The sequence below is a fragment of the Dendronephthya gigantea genome, unplaced genomic scaffold, assembly GCF_004324835.1.
Source record: "Dendronephthya gigantea isolate DGI-Jeju-01 unplaced genomic scaffold, DenGig_1.0 000333F, whole genome shotgun sequence".
NCBI classification, from domain to species: domain Eukaryota; kingdom Metazoa; phylum Cnidaria; class Anthozoa; order Malacalcyonacea; family Nephtheidae; genus Dendronephthya; species Dendronephthya gigantea.
This window is the reverse complement of record NW_021163343.1, coordinates 71,864-93,176: the sequence shown is the minus strand read 5'-3', so window position 1 is coordinate 93,176 and position 21,313 is coordinate 71,864. Positions and strand designations below refer to the sequence as shown.

The 21,313-nt window shown below is 37.7% G+C and overlaps 2 protein-coding genes and 1 pseudogene across 2 annotated transcripts; 1 reads left to right on the top strand and 2 right to left on the bottom strand.

The window, feature by feature from the left end:
- Positions 1–8,003: 8,003 nt before the first annotated feature.
- LOC114542078 lies at positions 8,004–10,989 on the top strand (annotated as a pseudogene).
- Positions 10,990–13,130: 2,141 nt separating this feature from the next.
- Positions 13,131–13,823, bottom strand: LOC114542077. The gene has a single exon (XM_028561829.1). The coding sequence runs from the start codon at positions 13,821–13,823 to the stop codon at positions 13,131–13,133; it is 693 nt and encodes a 230-aa protein (XP_028417630.1).
- Positions 13,824–17,140: 3,317 nt separating this feature from the next.
- On the bottom strand, positions 17,141–18,163 carry LOC114542079. The gene has a single exon (XM_028561830.1). The coding sequence runs from the start codon at positions 18,068–18,070 to the stop codon at positions 17,162–17,164; it is 909 nt and encodes a 302-aa protein (XP_028417631.1). The 5' UTR covers positions 18,071–18,163; the 3' UTR covers positions 17,141–17,161.
- Positions 18,164–21,313: the final 3,150 nt, after the last annotated feature.

Genomic DNA, 21,313 nt, shown 5'->3' with positions numbered 1-21,313 from the left:
TGCCTCTCTTAGTGTTATTTATAATCTCTGTGGTTCCCATGGCAACTATGATGATCATTATGATGATCTTAATCATAATTAGCATAATACATAATGGTTGCCATAGCAACCATGATGATCATCGTGATTATCTTGATTATAATTGGCTTAAAAATCATAATCAATTATGGTTGCAATGGCAACCATGATGATCATTATGATGATCTTGAATATAATTGGCATAATAAACATAGTAAATGATGGTTGTTATGGAAACTATGATTATCATTATGATGATCTTGATCATAATTACCATATTAATCATTATTATATATGGTTGCCATAGCAAATATGATGAACATTAGGATGATCTCGATTATAATTGGCATAATAATCATAAAAATGTATTACATATTTATGTATTTATGTAAATATGTAATCGGCGGAAAGCCTCGCATGGAAATCTCGTGTCCCGTTTGCATTTTCTCCGTTTGAACATTGTTCAATAAATTTGGTATATATATATATTAAAAATTATTGTTGCCATAACAACCATGATTATCATTATGATGATCTAGATCATAATTGGTATATTAATCAATATAAACTATGGTTGCCAGTGCAATCATGATGATCATTATGATGATCTTGATTACAGGCATATTAATCATAATAATTTATTGTTGCTATTACAGCAATGATGATCATTATGATGATCTTGATAATAAAAAGCATATTAATCATAATATATGATGGTTAGCATGGCAAAGATTATGATCACTATGATGATCATGATCATAATCAGCATTATAATCATAATTAAAGATAGATGCCATGGCAATTTTAATGGTCATTATGATGATCTTGATCATAATTCGCACAATAAATTATGGTGATGATCATTTTGATGATGTTGATTATAATTGGTATAATAATAATCATAAATGATGGTTGCTATGGCAACTATGATGATCATTATGATGATCTTGATCATAAACAGCATAATAATCATAATCAATTATGGTTGCTATGGCAACCATGATAATCATTATTATGATCTTGATTATAATTGTCATATCATACATAATAAAAGATGGTTGCCATAGCAAACATGATGATCATTATGATGATCATGACCATAATTAGCATAATAATCATGATTAATGATGGTTGCCATGGCAACAATGATGGTCATTATGATGATCTTGATCATATTTAGCATAATAAATTATGGTTGCAATAGCAACCATGATGATCATTATTATGATCATGATCATAATTAGCATGATAATCATAATAAATGATGGTTGCCATAGCAACCATGATGATGATAATGATGATCTTGATCATAATTAGCATATCAATCATAATAAATTATCGTTGCTATTGCAACCATGAAGATCATGATAATGATCTTGTTCATATTTAGCATATTAATCATAATACAATATGGTTACCATTTAGGCATAATAAATTATGATTGCCATAGCAACTATGATGATCATTATGATGATCTTGATTATAATTAGCATAATAATCATGAAAGATTATGGTTGCGATGGCAAGTATGATGATCATTATGATAATCATGATCATAATTAGCACAATAAACATAATTAAATATGGTTGCTATGGCAATTTTAATGATCATTATGATGATCTTGATCATAATTGGCACAATAAATTATGGTTGCATTAGCAACCATGATGATCATTATGATGATGTTGATTATAATTGGCATAATAATCATAATAAATGATGGTTCCTCGCCACTTGAAAGCCGATTTGTTGCTATCTGTATTTATTTAATTGTATATATTTATATATGAATTTATTTATTCTCTAAAAGCTGTATTGTGTGGCAAATTAATTAAATTACAAAATAATTACAAATTAATTGCTATGGCAACTATGATGATCATTATGATGATCTTGATCATACATAGTATAATGATCATAATCAATTATGGTTGCCATGGCAACCATGATGAACATTCACGCTTGTCATAAATTGTCGTATATTCGGCCAACTCAAACGTAGCAATTTTTTTCCGTGATCGCGAGAATTTTCGGGAGACTAAGGGCGAGATAACTTTTCAAAAATTTCGCTTTTTATTGCGCATTGGGGATTTGTAGGTCACCTTTAGACGAATAGCGATTAAAGGGATTAATAGGGGATAATCTTACGATCACAATGATACCAAAGTTGCTATGGTAACGTATCCACTTCCGCAGGTTTAGTTTTGTTTTCTCGCTGCACAATGACGCTCATTGGAAATTTTCAGAAAATTACATCATTTTATCTTCACATAACTTTTGTTTTTTACGCTATCAGATATTAACATTATATAATTCTAAAAAAGAATATTCTCGTCTACAATCGTATGTTTTTTTATGTTGATTTACGTCCGTGGTATGGGCAAAAATGCCTTTATCAAAATCGCGTGAATACAGCCGTTTCAATGTCAGCGCATATATGAAGGAACGCCGTTTGGCAACAGAAACGTTGGCAAAACAAAGCAAGGCGCTGATTGCAAAGAAGCAGAAGTTGGCCCGGCTAGACAAAAAGGTATGTTTGAACCATTTAATAGTTTAGTTTCCAAATTATTGTTAAAATATATCTATAAAGATACAACATGACAATCCATAGCGCTGGCGATTCAAAACATTTACATGTATGTCGAAGGTTGGAAAGCGTAACTTATGAGTAATTTACATAGATGTTTGCCTTGAGTAACATTTAGTTTTGTAAACAAGTCTTCTCAGCTCTCATTTTTATAGTTGTTTTCCGGACAGAGTGCTAAGTTCACGAAATTATATAGCCAAATCCAGTGGAGTAAAAACAAAGCAACTGTACCCATTTATAGTATTTACTATCTAGTGCAACCAACATTATAGATAGCAAAAGTAGTTGATGAAATAGAGGATAGATCAGATATAGCCAGACAGGCAGGTTGTACGTCTAAAGCCGGTGCTAATAAGAGAAGGAAAGTTGAAACAAGCAGTTGTAGTGAGAGGACCAAGAGAAGGCGTAGTGCTGAAACAATTGAGGTAGCTAAGAATATTCATGGGGGGGAAGAACGAAGTTTGAAGGCAAGTACTGCTGGTTTGCTTGAGGCACTTGAAAGTAGATGTTCAGAAGATGATCTAGTTTGTGGGATGGATAAGTGCAAAAAGTTCAAGGAGAAGGTATTTCCAAAATTATACAAGAAGGCAGTTGATCAGTTTGAACATATCAGTCAAAATATGTTGCGATCTATAGCTGTGTACTATTGTAATGGGGTAATGGGTAAGGTAAAGTATATGTCAGTGTACAATTATTCGGCTCATAAAAAAAAGCATGTGCGTATGACAGTTGCTAACAACCTAACAAGTTGCTAACAAGTCGGTTAACAACCTATGTAAAAAGCATTGATGTAGGCAAGCTACATAGTGTTCGTGATACTCTTTGTGAGGGCTTGGATGAGAAAGACAAGGTAAGTGGATGTTATCGTGATATTGAGGAACTACTTCTCAGGCTAGCTGAGTTCTATCTCTCGAATGATCTGTATGAATTATTAACTTTTACTGAAACTAACACATTTCATGTTGCTTTAGGTGGAGATGGAGCACCTTTTGGTAAGGATGATTTGGCATGTGCCTGCCTTGTAAGCATTTTAAATAATGGTCAGGGTGTTCTGAGTTCAAATGAAAATTTCCTTCTCTTTGGGGCTAATTGCAGTGAGAATTGTGTTCCTGTAATACGGTTCTTGCAAAGATTGCTCATTAAGAAAATTGAGAGTTCAAGTTATACTATTTTGTGCAACAATGAGGAAGTTAGGGTTAAATTTGTAGTATCAGAATTGCCCAATGACATGAAGATGCTAGCCTTTTTAGGGGGAGAATTGTCTAACAGTGCAAAGTATTTTTCATCTTTTGGTAATGTCACCTTCGAATCCGCTGGAAAAGTCACAGGTACTTTTGGCCCTCTACCTTCTGACACTTGGAAGCCCTGAAAGTATGCTGACAGACTTAAAGTGGCAAGGCAGGTTGATAGGCTTAAAGCATCATTAGTCAAATCCAAGTTAGCAGCAAGTACTAAGCGGAACAAGGTAACATCTTTCATTGCTGAACAACAGAGTAGACAAGAATTTGTCCCAATCATTGGGGAATTAATTGACCGGGCACATGTTGACCCACTGCACTTAAAGAATAATTCTTGTGCTTTAGCCCATCGTTATATTCTGCATATTGCCCTTGGAATGGCCAAGTTACCCTCTTCAGTTAACTCTTTTTATCAGGTTTCATCTCAATCTCCATTTTTTAAGTACGTTGAAACTTTGCGGTCAAAATGTTCTCTCTCAAAGTTGGAGAACAAAGTAATCAGATGGTTTAATGAAACGAAGGGTAGTGGTAAAGGGTTTGATTACAGGTTTACAGGCAAAGACTCACGGATGTTCTTGCACAATTTTATATACCTTTTAGATATTTTGGAGAAAGATTCCACTGGTATGCAATCTGAACATCTTCATATTCATTCTTTTCTTTGTCTTTGCCTTAGAGACTCAGTTTCCTTGTTTAGCCGTATCAAAATCACAGATGGACAGGTAAGTATTTTAAAACAGCATTGTTCTAATTTTGTCCGTGGATACTCACTGTTTTTTTCGGTGAATCCTACGATCTGGACCCTTGAGCATGTTGTCCCCGTGCATACCAAGGAGATGAAAGGTAAGTATGGTTTAGGTTTGGGTATGAATTCAATGGAGGGAAGAGAAGCTAAACATACAGCAATTTCAAGGTACTGTAAGAACACTGCATACCTGTATCGATGGGAGCAGGTTTTCCGGCATGAATTTATTTCCCTTATTTGGCTTCGAGAAAAAGGTTATAACATCAAAAACGCTTCAATTTCCAGAACACTATCTTATATCCCGAAGCGCATCAATGACAGTTACAAATATTGCCAGTGTGGTCTCGGTAAATTGGCAAGTAAAAAACAGTGCCGTTTCTGTAGCCATGATTTAAGAAGCAAAATCAAGGTTAGTATCGAGAAAGGCAAGATTCTTGTTTAAAGGCTGTTTTCCTTTCCAGCTTTTTTATTAACTGTTGATGTAATAAATTGAGAGACATTGTAAAATCAATCGAAAGACAACTTAAATTGTATGTCTACACACTTGTCTTTATCTAAAATTTTTGCAATGCAAAACGTAATAAAATTAAATGAGAATTTGATTGGATCAATTTCTTTGAGTGTGAACTGTGAATGTTTGCCGGTTGGAATGGAAATCAGCCTTGTGTTGTGCACTTATTGATTTAAAGCCTGGTTCACACTTCTTGTAAGAATCTGGGATCCTCTTTGTTTCGCAAAATCCTTTGTCTGTCGGAAAATAATACATTCGATTCCCGATTCTTAGAATCTAGTGTGAGTCAGGCCAAGCCTAAATCAACCAAAGTCAGGCTATTATTTGACTTATCGCACAAGCGGCGTTGAAAAGTAAATATGCGCGTAGTTGAGAGTTCGTAAATTACAGCACAGGACCAGATGTTGCATAGCTAACAGCCTTTTGAATAACCGGGTCCAGGTTAAATGTTTCTATTTTATGATATATGCCCAAACGTAGTTTCAGTTTAATGCATAATTGCTTTAATTTATACTGATGGTTGAAACTCTGTTATTTTTTAATTCAGTGACAGTGCTAAATTATTCTGCGATCATCTAGAAATCCATTCCAAAATGGGAAAATTTGATCCTTCAAACCTGTGGTATGGAACGTGGCCATGGGCACAAACTATTGCAGTATTGGTGATTTCTGCAAGTGCATACTCTAAATCTTTCGTTTTACAGTTACAGAAATTATACCCCCCCTTACATCAGAGTTAACTGTGTCTGTGATAATATTTAATGATAATTTTTACGAGTACAAATTATTGTTAATGGACGATACTCAACGCACTATAGACCTGGAAGTTTATAGATTAAACATATTGTCGAAACAAAGAAAGACTATATCACAGACTTTCATTATTTGCTTGCCAAACCCGCAGGCTACTGCAACCAGTATCGTTTATTAACTATGTCCAAACTACTATGTTTGACCTATTCATAAATATAACAATGAAACTATAGTTAAGCCCACTGGCAGTTACCCGTGTTAGCCGTATCTGGCTATCATTCACGTTGGTCAAAACGTTCGAAAAATCTCCCATTACAATGCAATAGGTCACGTGATAATAGCCATTGAAGAACTGAATTAATTTTTCACGAACCAATGACCCCCAATTTGTTGCGATTTTAAACCTTATAAAACACATTTATAAAGTTCTTACCATGTTTAATTTGAAGTTACACCTTTTAGCTTCTGAATTAAATGATGATCGAGTAAAATTATGCTCATTTTAGGTTTATTTACTGCAATTTGCGGAGCCCACTTTTAGGCAAATAATGATTTCCAGTGGTCTGGATTTGAGACCAAACTGTATTCTTATGGGTAGGGAGGGTTGTGGTCGTAATAATCTTTATTTTTGACTTTGGGTACCCCAGACATTACCAAAAATCTTACGAGATATTCCACGAAGTTCAACATTATAGCAAGATTTTTGTGCTCATTCGTTAATATCTCTTTTGAAATATGTTCTATTGAAGTATTTCGAAGTCAAAATCGTAAATTCAACTGTATTTTACAAAAAACCTGTTGTTTGAGTGACTGATGGCAATGATGAAGCCTGCTTTAAAACCAAAAATGAAGCCACTCATGGAGCGTCGAAATAAATATGGCGTCAAAAAGTGAAGACGAACAAGAACTGTGCAAAAAAAGTCGCAAATGTTTGAAGGTTTCCGGACACATAGGTCGCTGTAATACTCAGAGATCAGTGAACCCTTTCTGGGAGTCGTCAGGATCATACAAACTGAACGAAAAGAAACGGAAATTACTCGAGGAGGAGCATTGTTTTGAACAGCATGTGACGGCAAAGGAATCTCAATTAACTGAACGCGAGAATCAGCTTCGAGATTCTCAAGTACTGGCTGAGAACGTTTTCAGAGAAAAAAGTAAGAACCAGTCAATAAATTCTTGCAAAATACTCATCAAGGGGTATGGCATCCATTAGTATAAAAAAACTACTAAAAATAATACTTAACCCCTTGCCCCTAGGCCTAGTCTGTTTTCTATTTTGTTCCACTTGAGGCACAACTACTTCCTGAGAAAATTCACTTGAGTTATTACCTTTTAGATAATTGTATCTTGGAACTACGAAACACACTGCAAAATTCTAAAGCACAGGTGAAGCAACTAGAAGAAAAGTCACTGGCTCTGACAATACAGCTTGAACAACTTAAAAGTATGATTTTTGCACTTGGATTAGATAGTAAACATTTCTCAAAGTCCAAACAAGAGAATAATTGCACGACTAAAGCCATGATAAATGATCCATTTTCAACCACTCATTACAGAAGGAGAAGTGAGTCTGGAAAAGCACTCAAATTCATTCATGGAGGTGAGACAGGCTCGTTCTTTGGTGCATGGGATTATATTGCAGGCAATGCACCAAAGGAACTTTTAACTGAGTTGTTTGTTGGATATCGGAAAGGAACTCTTCTCAAGAAAATTTTCAGCAATGCCACGAAAGAATACAAGTTGTCGCCCGAAGCCTTACAACAAGCTATAGCAACAAAGTACCAAAATCACGTATCACGCAGGAAATTTACACTAGTATGCAAGACGCAGTCATCATTCTTTAACACAGAATCCGAAACATGGCTTCCACGTAATATCAGTTGTATGGGAATTGACCTATAAGGCTGCCAAAGTCAGTATCTAATTCTGCGGTGGATAAACTTGTAAAAAGCTTAGACATTGGAGATGTCACACAGTTACAAGATGTTGCTGGAGTATCAAGGACTGTCACTGGACTAGTTTTTATGTTAATTGACCTTCACCTAAGAGTACCTCACTTATACAGAAAGCTTGTTTGGTTTAATGATTTAGAAAATCATTTCGTTATTCAATTCTCAGACGATGGAGCCCCAGAAACAAGTCAGATGACAATGTCAATTGGTAGTTTGACTACATGGAACTTGGGAGAAAGAGTAAGGAGCTCTGATTTTCAATATCTTTTACATTGTGTTAGCTTGCCAGAGAAACACAACATACTAGAAGAATTGTGGAAACAGCATACGGACGAGATGGCTATACTCGAAGGAAATATTCTCACTATCGCCGGAAAGAAATGTACGGTTCAATTTCAACCGAGTGCCGACATGTGTTGGCAGAGTTGGGCTAATGGAGAATTAAACCAAGCTGCCACCTATCCCTCTCCATATGCCAATGTGCACTCAGGTATAAGCATTTTTGGCCATTGTGTTATATTATTTTTTACCATAAGTGCATGAGATTTTCTCGTAACAACTTAAAACTTACCCCTGAGGATTTGCAGCGTTTCAATTATAGCTATATCAGAAGCATCCTCAGAGAAACCCAAAGATAAAAATTTTGTGAGCTGGATAGCTGAACAGGTATAGCAACAGACTGATCCTGAAAGTGCAATTTCAAAACCTGCTCCAGCCATCAAAACTTTTGTTATGTTGCACAGTGTAAGTAAATCATGAAAATTTTCTTTCTATGCTTCTTTGAGGATGATTCGATCCTGACATTTGGTTTTTAAATTAGAATTTGACTATTCGGTTTTGCCAAAACCATTTTGCCAAAGGGAGAAAATACATTAGTTATTACAATGGAAGTCCCTTGTCTAAGTTGCGAGTGAAGAAAGCAGTGGTGGATCCACTGAAAGGGGGTGGGTGCAGGGGGGTGTGCACCTCCAAGCCCATCACAGGATGGGGTGCAGGGGGTGTGTGCAAAATTCTGTCAAGTGTTGGATTTTAGTAGCTAAAATACAGCTAAACTGTTGCATTATATGGTATTTCATGAAAAGTTAAGACGTCAGTGAGATTGAAAATTTATTTGAATTATGGTTGTGGAACTTTTATGATGTCAATTTTCTCGTATGATTGCCGTCAGAATGCTGCCAAAAGCCTTTTGCCAGTACCCCCCTAAGCTGATAACACTTTCAGCACTCGACTGGAGGCTCGGATCATTGGTATGCATTGTCAAGTCAACCTGGTGCACTTCCTCTGAAATTCAGGGCTGGATCCACCACTGGGAGAAAGCACTAATAATAAAAACAATATGTGTTCATGATGGCCATGGTGTTGCCAAACTCAAAGAGTTGTATTTCACCTCTCTCAAAAATTTGTATTCCCCCACCTGGGAAATAGCATGTTTCAAGCCATTAATGAATACAATTTGCAATGTACCCTTATGGTATTCATAAAAAATCTGATCTGATACACTGTTGGTATTTCAATTATTGCTAATAAATTTTTATTATTTAACCTAATATTTGTAAAATAATCAAACCTTGTGACAAAATAGTCATCTACTTGATATTCAGGCTATAAATGATATACTTCTTATCATGTTGAGGAGTAGAATATTTTGTCACAAACAAATTCAATTTGATATAAATATTTTAATGTAATAACATTTCACATGATTATTGTTTTAGGTAATATTTGTACCATGGGTGGAACCATTGGATATGGTACTAATGACACTTGGAAACCCTATACCAATTCAGACCGGAAAGAGCATGCAAACATGGTTCAAAATTTTGAACGCTCCTTAAAGACATCTCTGTCTGACAAAACCCGCCATGAGAAGAAGCTGCAATTCATGGCAGATAATGGGATTCGACAACTTGTACCCCCCTGAATTGGAATTTTTGCTGACAAGCAAAGGCCGGAACCTCTCCACTGCGAGATTAATGCGTGGCAACAAGTACTCAACATCATTTACCAAGAATCTGTGCAACGCAAGATGTTTGATCAGTTTATCAAAGTGTTAGGTGCACCTGCTCTTGCTTCCTCTGCTCCCGAGCCTGTAATCGAGGAACATGAAACACAAGTTCTTGGTTGTGGTTTACTGTTCCTTGTGCCATCTATCAAAGACCACTTTGATGATGAAAAGAAAAGGTTTAACAAGATTCCTACCAGAATAATAGGAGAACAAGCAATTGCAATTGCCAGATATGGTTATCGATTATTTGACTGCCTGGAATTCCCTGAAGAGTCAGCTGTACAAAACGTCAAGCGTCTATCACTCAGCAGAATCGTGTTATACCTGCGGAATGCTTGTGCAACTTTCAACAAAGTCTCGTCAACAAAAGCAGAACTGTTAGAACTTGAGGAGAATTGCAAACTCTACTTCAATCTCCTTTGTTTATTCTTCCAAAATCATGTTAACGTGACCAGCTGGACTGTGGGTTATGCATTACCATATCATGCATTAAAACTTTATGATGTGTACAAAGTTGGCTATGGTATTATCTCGCAACAGGGGAAGGAAGCAAAGCACTCTGCTGTAAAGAATGACTTGGAATTGAGCAACAGGTCCAACAAGATCGTTTCGGTTTGTATCATTTTTCACGTATACTTACTTTTATAATATTTATGCTTTCAGGTCCAACAATGCTGACAAAAATGGAAGTGGTGGCAGGTAATGCGTGCTAATTATGTTCGCAATATCTATCTCCCAGAGCACCAACCGCTACCACAATCATACAAGTCACATTACAAATCAAGAATCCCACCTCATTGTGATTCCGAAGGAGTCTGTGATTGTGGAAGACGTGTGGCAGTTGATTGCAATTTTTGCCATACCTGTCTTCAATGTCAGGAGATTGTTGATTCAGCGCAGAAACAGAAGTTATCAACTCATCTTACTGAGGTTTTTAAGCCTTATATGTGCTCTGAATGTGGCCAACGCTTTGGAGAACGAGTTGATTTGGAGTCACATCATGTGCTGCACCAAGATGGAGCTGTGGCTATAAGCTTGTGGAATGGTAAAAATCCAAAAGAAATGAGTGTTTCTGAGCTGAAAGCAGAGCTTAAGAAGAGAAATATTGGGACGAGTGGGAAAAAAGAAATTTTATTGAAGAGATTCGAAAGTTCTTTGTGGGTAGAGAAAAACAGTTAATTAAATTCCTCGAGCTTCTGGGATGAGGAAGTGTTCATGGGATATTTATTGAATGGGCATGTTTGGTAAATCAACAGGGAAATTAACTCCTGTGTGCCATTGTAATGTGCATTCCATTGTATGTATAAAGCCAAGGAATATTCTATTACAACTTTTTATTACTAGTATTTATTTTAGAGCTAGTATTTATTTTACTCTAAATAGTTGTCCTTATTGTGATTATATATAAGTTGTCTTTTTCTACAGCAAAACATAACAATTTTCAAACTTTAATTACTTTATGTCATTGTAACATATGAGAGAAATCTGTTCCCTCATTAGTACAGGATATATTTCAAATATTATTGCACTTTTTCTAAACTTGAAGTTTTCCTTTTAAATTACAGTAAGCAGTATAACTATGTGAAATGCATAATGGCTAATTATTAGGTGAAGCACATTCATTTAAACTAACAGGTCCAGGATAGCGGTTTAAGGCACAATTGTAGAATCTATTACAAACCAATTTAGCTCACGTGAGGCACAGTGGAAACTGCTTTAATATTTGTTTGGTGTGTTGAAACAGTACTGTATGTTTATTATACCTAAGTACTGGCCTTCATTATAATTAACATTGTGGTGTTCCCACAAACCAAACAAACATACAACAAATATATTAATATGCAATGCCAGCTATAGTAACTAAGCTGGATACACATGCTGGCACCAGGGTTTAATGTTAGCAAAAGACATTTACTACCCAACATTTTTCTCACGTCAGCTGAAATTGCCAAGTATTGGGGTAAGTATATTAAATTATGACAAATACAGGTGGCTTGTGGCTGAATTTGTTCAATGCCTACAAAATTGTGGAAATTTGTGTCATTATTTTTTGTTTGTTTTTTTCAAGTTTAAATGCCAGGTATTGCAACGAAATCTACATGCTTGAATAATGTAAAGTTTGTATTGATCATATTCTGTTCATTCACTGCCAAATTTAATTGGAGACTAGATTCATTAGTGTTTGGAGACCTGAGTCCAATGCATAATTGTCAGCCGTGTATCTTTGAATATAAAATGACACATTGACTTTCTGGGTCTTCATACTGTAGTCAATACAGAATGGCGTAGATTTTGAAACGACTATTGCTGACTTTCCGTTGTACGTAGATTCCCTTTTCCTCCCTGTCGTTGACGGAATCCTTCTAAAATGCCGCGTAGCAAAACATATTTCACCTGAGAAACGAGCTGGGGAAAAAAGCATTTTGATTGATCGCATTTGCGAAAAAGTGACCACATGTCTTGTGGCACCGCCACTTGAAATAATCTCTCCTGAATATCCACGGCACAGAGTTAGTATATGTCGAAAAATTGCACAGGGGATAAACAATGACACGGGATTTACAAGGCCATAAACTTTTACCGATTTCACATAAATAACAATCGATCATAGGGCCAACCAATTCCAGTTTGTTGCCAACTACTTCCTCGAGCTGGTCGTCCATGTTAAGCATTCATCTCGGTTACCGACGTGTTCCAAAACTTTTCACCCCTTTCTTCACCTTCTTTTGAAGCCTTTAAGTCAAGCATTATACTATCCTTGTTGTCGGCCATTTTAGCATAGTTGTTTGTCTTGTGAAGGCATACCGCTGAAAAAGCGAGCCCGCACGAGTGGGAGATGTTTCGAATGTTTTGACCAACGTGATTCTCATTTGGATTCCGAGCTCTCAGGACCGAGTAAAAGAGACAACCCACCATCCACCCCTTCCTCCACCTTTGGACGGCAAATGTAACGAGATGGCACTGGGAAGTATAGTTGCAACATAATCGAAGTATGTACACAAACTTATTTCTTAATTGGCCGCTTGGCACAACCTTATTACAATGGCTATGGAAATATTCAATTCTCAGCATGAGTGAACTACTCGCATCGATATTCATATTGTAATAATTCGCTTAGCTTTGAACAAACTCAGTTATTATCAGTTTTTCTATCTCTCTCTACACCACACGTTTCATATATATCTCTGTTCTGGAGCATATTTCCATACGCCCCCAATGTTCACCCATGCATACTAAGTATACAAAAATTATCTTTATATTTACATTCATCACACTACTCCCTCCCGAGTCATCTTACCGACTCGGAGATGACACTAATGTTACAAATCTAGAATAGTTCTCGGCTTCCTCTTTCGTTTGCTCCGTCGTAGGGTTCCCATTGAAGATTCACCAACTTCGTTATCCACACTTTCTTGAGTCTCTACGTCGAAACGACTAGTCTCACACTGTTCATTACCCCAAATATTCGATTGGTGGCCAGCATACTTCCATAATCTGTTTCGATGCACAACTTTCGGTTTGGTCTGCATGTTTTTCCTTATCCGATATACCAGATCATTCAGTCTTTTTACAACAGTAAACGGACCCTCCCAGGGCCTCGTCAATTTGGACGATCTTCCCTTCTTTCGTCGAGGGTTAAACAGCCAGACAAGATCATCTTCTTCTAAAGGGTTTGCACTACTGTCGTTATTATACTGTTTCCTCATCTTCTCGTAGCTTAATTCCAAGTTTTCCCTGGCAAATCTGTGAACTACTTCCAGATTTTCTTGTAGACTTTGGACATGCTGCGTAGAACTCTTGCGTTCATATTCTGGAGATCCATAAACGAGATCAACTGGTACACGAACCTCATGCCCTAACATCATACGTGCAGGAGTAAATCCAGTTGCCTTGTGCACAGCTGTCCTATACGCCATTAGAAGAAGAGGTACATATTTGTCCCAATCGCGTTGATGCTCTTCCACAAACAAAGATAATTGTGTCTTTAAAGTTCGGTTGTATCTTTCCACCATCCCGTCTGACTCTGGATGGAGTGGAGTTGTCCTAGTTTTATGTATACCGAGCAGTGCGCACATTTCCTGGAATACCGCCGACTCAAAATTTGTTCATTGGTCGGAGTGAAGCTAGAGTGGAACACCAAATCTGCAAACAAATTCGTTGACGAGAACTTCTGCCACCGTTTCTGCGTCTTGCCTAGGAATGGCATAAGCTTCAGGCCACTTGCTGAAATAATCCATAGCCACCAACAGGTAACGATTCCCCTTATCAGAGAGAACGAATGGGCCCATCACATCAATTGCAATCCTTTCCATAGGGCTACCAACCAGATATTTCCCCAGACGTGCTTTTTGTCGCCGACTTGGTCCTTTCTTTGATGCGCACAGACCACAACGCGCACACCACATTTTGACATCCGATTGACAATACGGCCAATAGAATTTTTCTTTTACCCGTTTCAATGTCTTTGCCACTCCGAAGTGTCCCGCCACAGGATGATTATGCAGTTGTGTTAGAATCTCTTCGCGCAAACACTTTGGTACAATTAGTTGCAATCTCACTTCTTCACCGTCTGTGGACTCCCATTTCCTATACAGAACGTCCTGTTTCACAATTAGGCTGTCCCACTGCGCCCAATAAATTTTGGTGACTTCGCTACGACCTGACACCGCTGACCATCCAGGTCTTCCATTCCCAACCTTCAGCCATCGAAGAACTGGACCGATATCTGGATCTTTTTCTTGAATTTCGGAAAGTTCCTGCTGACTTACGGTTTTTTTTACAGAGTCCTTCAAGCTTTTGTTGGGTATGTCCTCTGAGGTGGAACGCCTCACATCACAAACACCAGGAGAAGGTTCCTCTCGACTCGAACATTCTACTTCTTTAAACGCGTCTTCTTTTGACTCAGCTCTATCACAATGTCTACAGTGTAACTTTAAACATGGACGTCGCGACATGGCGTCAGCATTCAAGTGATGTTTTCCCTGTCTATATACGATTTGCATGTCATACTGTTGTATCTTGTGAAGCCATCGAGCCAACTGGCCCTCCGGACTTTTAAAATTTATCAACCAACGCAATGAAAAATGGTCCGTTCGCACCACAAACTGTCTTCCGTACAAGTATGAATGGAAATGATCCAGGGCTTTTACAATCGCCAGCAGTTCCCTTCTTGTGACGCAGTATTGACGTTGAGTTCGATCAAGAGAACGACTAAAATATGCGATGACTTTCTCCTCTCCGCCTTGTTTCTGTGACAGTACTGCTCCGATTGCACTATTGCTGGCATCTGTATCAAGAATTAAGGTGTCGTTTTCTGTCAAGAAAGACAAGACGGGTGCGCAAACAAGCGCTTTCTTTAATTTCTGAAACGATTCTTCCGCTAAGGAATCCCAGATGAATGCTTGATTTTTCTCTAACAGACGAGTTAACGAATGAATTTTCTGTAATAGGAACATAGCCCCAAGAAACTTCGTAATTCTGTAAGGCACTCAGGACTGGGCCAATCATTCACAGTGCTAACCTTTTCTGGATCCGTAGAGATTCCGTCTTCGCTAACGATATGTCCCAGATATTTCACTTTACGACGAAATAAGTTGCATTTCCCGACAGACAGCTTCAGCCCTGCTCTTCGCAAGCAGTCAAACACCTTACGTAAGTTGCCAAGTTTCTCTGCAAATGTCCTCCCATGAACGATTATATCGTCTAAGTAGACCAGACAAACACTCCACGGCAACCCAGCTAATACATAGTCCATCAATCTCTCAAACGTCGCTGGTGCATTGCAAAGCCCAAATGGCATTACACGAAACTGCCACAGTCCTTCTCCAATGGTGAAAGCCGTTTTCTCCTTGTCTTCAGCGTTCATCATGACTTGCCAATACCCGCTCTTTAGATCTAACGTTGAGAACCATTTTGAACCACTTAACGCGTCTAACGTCTCATCAATCCTGGGAAGAGGATAAGAGTCCTTTCTTGTTACGTCATTCAATTTTCTATAGTCCACGCAAAAACGCATAGTGCCATCCTTTTTCTTCACCAAGACAACTGGTGACGACCAAGGGCTTGCTGAAGGTTCTATTACTTTTTGCTGTAGCATGTCTTTCACTGCTTGACGAGCTACTACTTTCTTTGTTTGCGGCATCCTTCTAGGTGGCTGTTTGATTGGTCTTACCCCTCCAGTCTCAATACGATGGGTAACGATATCCGTCCTCCCGAGATCACTGGAGTCTTTTGCAAACAAATCAGCGTTTTCACAAAGAAATTCATAAACTTCGTTCCTCTGCTATTCATCTAGTTCCGCTACACTTTCTTGGAAAAGTAGGTTCAAATGTTCTCCCATCATACTGCTTGAACTGGTTGGCCCATGTTCACCGTCTTCTTCATTTGAATCAAGTTCAGCCACAGAGCAAATGGTTTCACACTTTGCCAAATCAACTCCAGCCAAAACTTTGCGTACATCATCTGCCACATTGACCATTCTCACCGGTACCACAGGCGATTCCTTATTGAGCTTCACCAACGTTTTACCCACAATAATTTCTGGAATCGTTCCTCGAACGTCCGGTTCAATAAGTCCGTAATCCACCGCTCCGGGATAATCGAGCACTCGAGCTGGAATGATAACTTCAGTATGAGGCTGGATACATGTATCTTCAAGTACAACAACCCGATAACAAGGAGGACTAAAGTCTTTATCTTCCCCATTCGGCAGAATGGGAGTTTGGACGTCCCCAATTGTCATAACTTTATTTACGAGATCCAAACAGCCTCCACGTTGCTCCAAAAAGTCACATCCGAGAATACAGTCTTCTCCTATCTCTGCCACAAAGAAATTCTGAAGGAACTCCCGTCCAGCTATTTCAACTCTTAACGCAATTCTCCCTATCAGGGACATCTTTTCACCCGTAACCGACCGCAAACAATTGTTGACAGGTTCAACACTTGACAAATCCAAACCAATCTTTGGCAAGACACGACTATTCACAATCGATATATTGCTACCAGTATCGACTATCATACGAATAGACTTTTTTTCAAGTGTTCCCTCAACAAAGAGTCCGTCATTTTTCTGCCATGAAATATTATTTGGCGATTTCTTTAGGGCTCTTTCCGTTAACGTCGAGCCCCGCCCTTCAGACTCGACACTTCCTCGTTTCCCTGATCCGAATTCTTGTTTTTGGCTTCATCCTGCGTGGAATTCTCGTTTTTGAATTTTCGACATTCTCGTTGCAGATGCTTTTCAGAACCACACGTCCAACACCTTCGTCTTCTGATTGGTGACCTGTCTTCACGTCTTTTCTGGCTCGCCTCACTGACAATCTTTCGTAACTCGCTCGTCATTCGCTTCAGTTCAGCTAAAAACTCTTGATTTTTTTTGTAATGAAGCATCGACCTCAGAAACCATATCTCCCTGTGTCCCATTTCTTGGCGATTCTCGCACTGTCCTAACAAATTTAGTTCTACGTTTCGCCGCGAGAGTGAACGATTCTACTTCCAGCGACACGCCAAGAGCTGCTCGAAGAGACGACGGTCTTGCCTGGGCCACTCTCAAACGTAGCTCGTCGTCTGTAAGGGCATCAATAAATTGATCTTTCGTCAATGTCTCTAAAACTGCAGGAGATGCGTTAGGATATGCCAACTTCGCTAATCTTTCTATGTCCTGAGCCAACTCCGGCAAACTTTCTTCTCGGTGTCTAACTCGACTGCGTAATTTCATTCGATGCAATTCCGCCTGCCTTTGACTCCCGAATCGACTTTCGAGGGCTGCCACCAACGATGGATAATGAACACGGCTTTCGGGCGGTAGATTCGACAAAACTGTCAATGCTTGGCCTCGCAAACTAGTTGCTAGAAAAGCAGCTTTCTCCGTTCCATCCCATCGGTTAATCTCTGCTACGATTTCAAATTGCGTCTTGTACGCTTCCCAAGGAGTACGACCATCAAATACTGCAGGCTTCTGAACTGGACGACCAGAAGAATCAGCTGTACGAGTTGCAGTACCATAACATTCTGGGTTCTCTTTAATGTCCACTTGAGCATAGGGTGTACTCATGCGAGGCAACGATTTCGATCGCGACTGTTTACGTTCTGGCCGGTTAAGCATTGTCGAGAAATCGTCAGGTTTTGTTGCTTCCGATTTTTGAGGCTCCGTTGTGATAAGAGACTGGAATTCTTCGCGAAGTTCTTGTTTGACTCGTTCATGTAACGAAGCAAACACCCCTGCGTTAATTTTCTCCAATCGCTGTTGGCTTATATCCATCTTCGATTCAACTGACTGCACTCTGTTACGTAATTCAAAAACAATACACTCGAGTTCTTTATTCCGATCGCAAACACGAGAAAAATCATCAGAAAGCTGCTGTATTGCGTTGCTTAAAATCCCGACCACTTCGTATATCTTATCCTCCTGCCGTGCTTTATACTCTTGCAGAAGGTCTCGTTGCTCCTTAACCATTGCTAACAACTCATTCTCAAAACCCGATCGATAAGGCTCGTCACAGCCCGTTTCTTCTGTATTAGTTGCCACATCTGTCCTGGTATTTTGCTGGGCTTCTTGAGCTCGAGTAACAGGCATTTTTCCGACTCAGTGAAGTAAAAGGAACTCCAACTGAATCCTGGCGGGGTCGCCAATGTAATAATTCGCTTAGCTTTGAACAAACTCAGTTATTATCAGTTTTTCTATCTCTCTCTACACCACACGTTTCATATATATCTCTGTTCTGGAGCATATTTCCATACGCCCCCAATGTTCACCCATGCATACTAAGTATAAAAAAAATTATCTTTATATTTACATTCATCACAATATAAACATTATCCTCTTTGGACATTACAATAATAATATATATCAATGTCATTATTGCTTTATTTAATGAAATACAAAATAAAGAATTAAGTGGTTGAGGCAATTGCTCTAGGATTAGGTCGCAATTTTACCATAGACCTCACGTTTTCTTTACGAAATTTGATAACCTGGCATAAAGCCAATTCCTATTTACAAATTCACTCTATTTCTGCATAAGGGTATATGTACTGAGCCAGATCAGTGTTCTAAGAAAGATTTCCCTGATCATTTCTTCCCAGGGCCCAGCTCAGAGTTTATGTCTTGCAGGGCAGACTAGGACCCAGCTCTAAATGGAGTATATGTTCTAGCCGACTCAGGACCCAGCTCTAAATCCGCGCGGTAAAAGTATATGTCTTGGGCAGATTAGGACCCAGCTGGAAATCAGTATATGTCCTAATCGACTTTTCCCAAGATCCAGCTTTTCAATACGAGCATATGCCCTGGGAACCGCTCAGCACCCAGCTCTTCGCAGATACAAAAAATACAGCATATAGAACAGTTGTCCCACACTTCCATAACCCCACAAACCTGGTGTTCCGGGCGTTCTTACTAACTCAATATTATAACAAACACAGTTGATGAGGACATTAATTCAAAATTTGGTGCGAGTAATACCAGCAGTACTAATTTCGGTTTTTTTGGTGGTTAGCATTGTTATACGCACTAAACAGCCCTTCTTCATTTATGAGCCCACGTTTTTCTTCATTTTGGGTCTTTTTACAGGCAATTTTTCCGTATAATATAATAATTTTGCTCAAACACTAACTCCAGTGCTTTATAATTTCAGTGCAGTTCAACACTCGGTACCGTAAAAATAATACATTCAGAATTTCCCCGAATTTGTTTCGTTTTTGTCCAGCTGAGAGTGAGAGAAATGGCACATATAACTGTAGTGTGGATGCGGTCATGAGTTAACATAACAGCGCTGGGAATCAGTCGGATTATAGAAAATTTGTGTTAGCAAATTTCTCTTATCTGGTATTTTATTATTCCTTTTTTTATACGTTTATCTCTGCAAAAAAATTAGCGTTCAACTAATGCCGTTAATGTGTTAAATTCATATATTTGTACTTTAATTATCACTTGCAACATTGTGTTAATTGCTTGTACCACATATAACAGATTCCCCACAATGTTATGTTAAGTAAATGAAATCTGAACACTTTATTTTTAAGTAAACTAGTAAAGCCAAACAATCATATGAAACACAAACATATGCATAGTGCTTTATCGCTTGCAATGACACATTGTCCTGTTTTAATCCAACATTGTGTTAATTGCTTGTAGCACACATTTAAACATTTTTAATACACACTTAATGTAAATCACACTGTAGTGTAGAGATTAAAAACAATAATAATGTTGAAAAGCCACAAAATCATATATTTCACATGCATAGTGCTTTATCACTTGCAATGAAACATTGTCGTGTTTAATTTTAATCCAACATTGTGTTAATTGGTTGTAGCACACATTAAACATTTTTTATGATACACTTAATGTAAATCACACTGTAGTGTAAAGATTAAAAAATGCACAATACAACTATACATTAATAATGTTAAAAAGCCACACAATTATATATTCATTTCATATTCATAGTGCCTTATCTCTTGCAATGACACATTGTCCTGCTTTAATGCAAATTGTTTGTAGCGTGCATTACTTAAAGACCTTTTTGAAAAAGAGCAAGAGGCCTGTTTCGAGTTGCACCTGTTGCAAGCTACACAAAAACAAAGTTTTTCCAGTCAAACTTTAAAAATAAGAAATTATTTTGAAATTTTGACAGCAGAAAACCGGACTGGGCTCATTTTTGCATAACTCGTAACAGACCTCATGCTGTTTTTTGGAATAGGTCTGTGGCACACTTAATGTAAGTGGCACTGTAGTGTAGAGATTAAAAATACACAATACAACTTTACATTAATAATGTTAAAAATTAAGCCACACATAATATATGTAGTGCTTTATCTCTTGCAAAACACATTAATATTGTCCTGTTTTGATGAGCTGTGTGTAAATTTCTGCACTTATGCCATGTGCAGTTAATGTAAATGGAACAGTAGTGTGGATGTAAAAAAGATGTAATAAAACTATACACTAAATGTTGAATAGTAATTATTGCTCTCTATGTTAGGGGACAATGAATATATATATATATATATATATATATATATATATATATATATATATATATATATATATATATATATATATATTATAGTGATGTTGTTACTTTTCATTTAAAGTTTGAAGCAATATACAGTATGTACATTATAGGAACTGCACCATTGATAATAAAATAGTGATGAAGTTATCAATGTCATACTCCTAATAGAGTGACTTGTACAAATAGTGTGTTTAAACAGGTATGTACTTTTATCAAAAAATGATTGTAAAAATAAAATATGTTGCATGAACAATGCAGTTGGTAATATATATAACTAGCAGAAAACATCAAATGGGTAAGTCAAACTCCTTCCAATGATTAATAAGTTGAACTCATAAAAGGAAATCTATTAGGGGCTATTTTTAGAAACCTAATTGTGCATATATATATATTCATTGTATGCAAGCCCAACTGATTTGTTTTGATATTGATTGCTATTTCCCTCATTTAAACATGTATATATGAATATTATGCTTCTAGTGATGTCC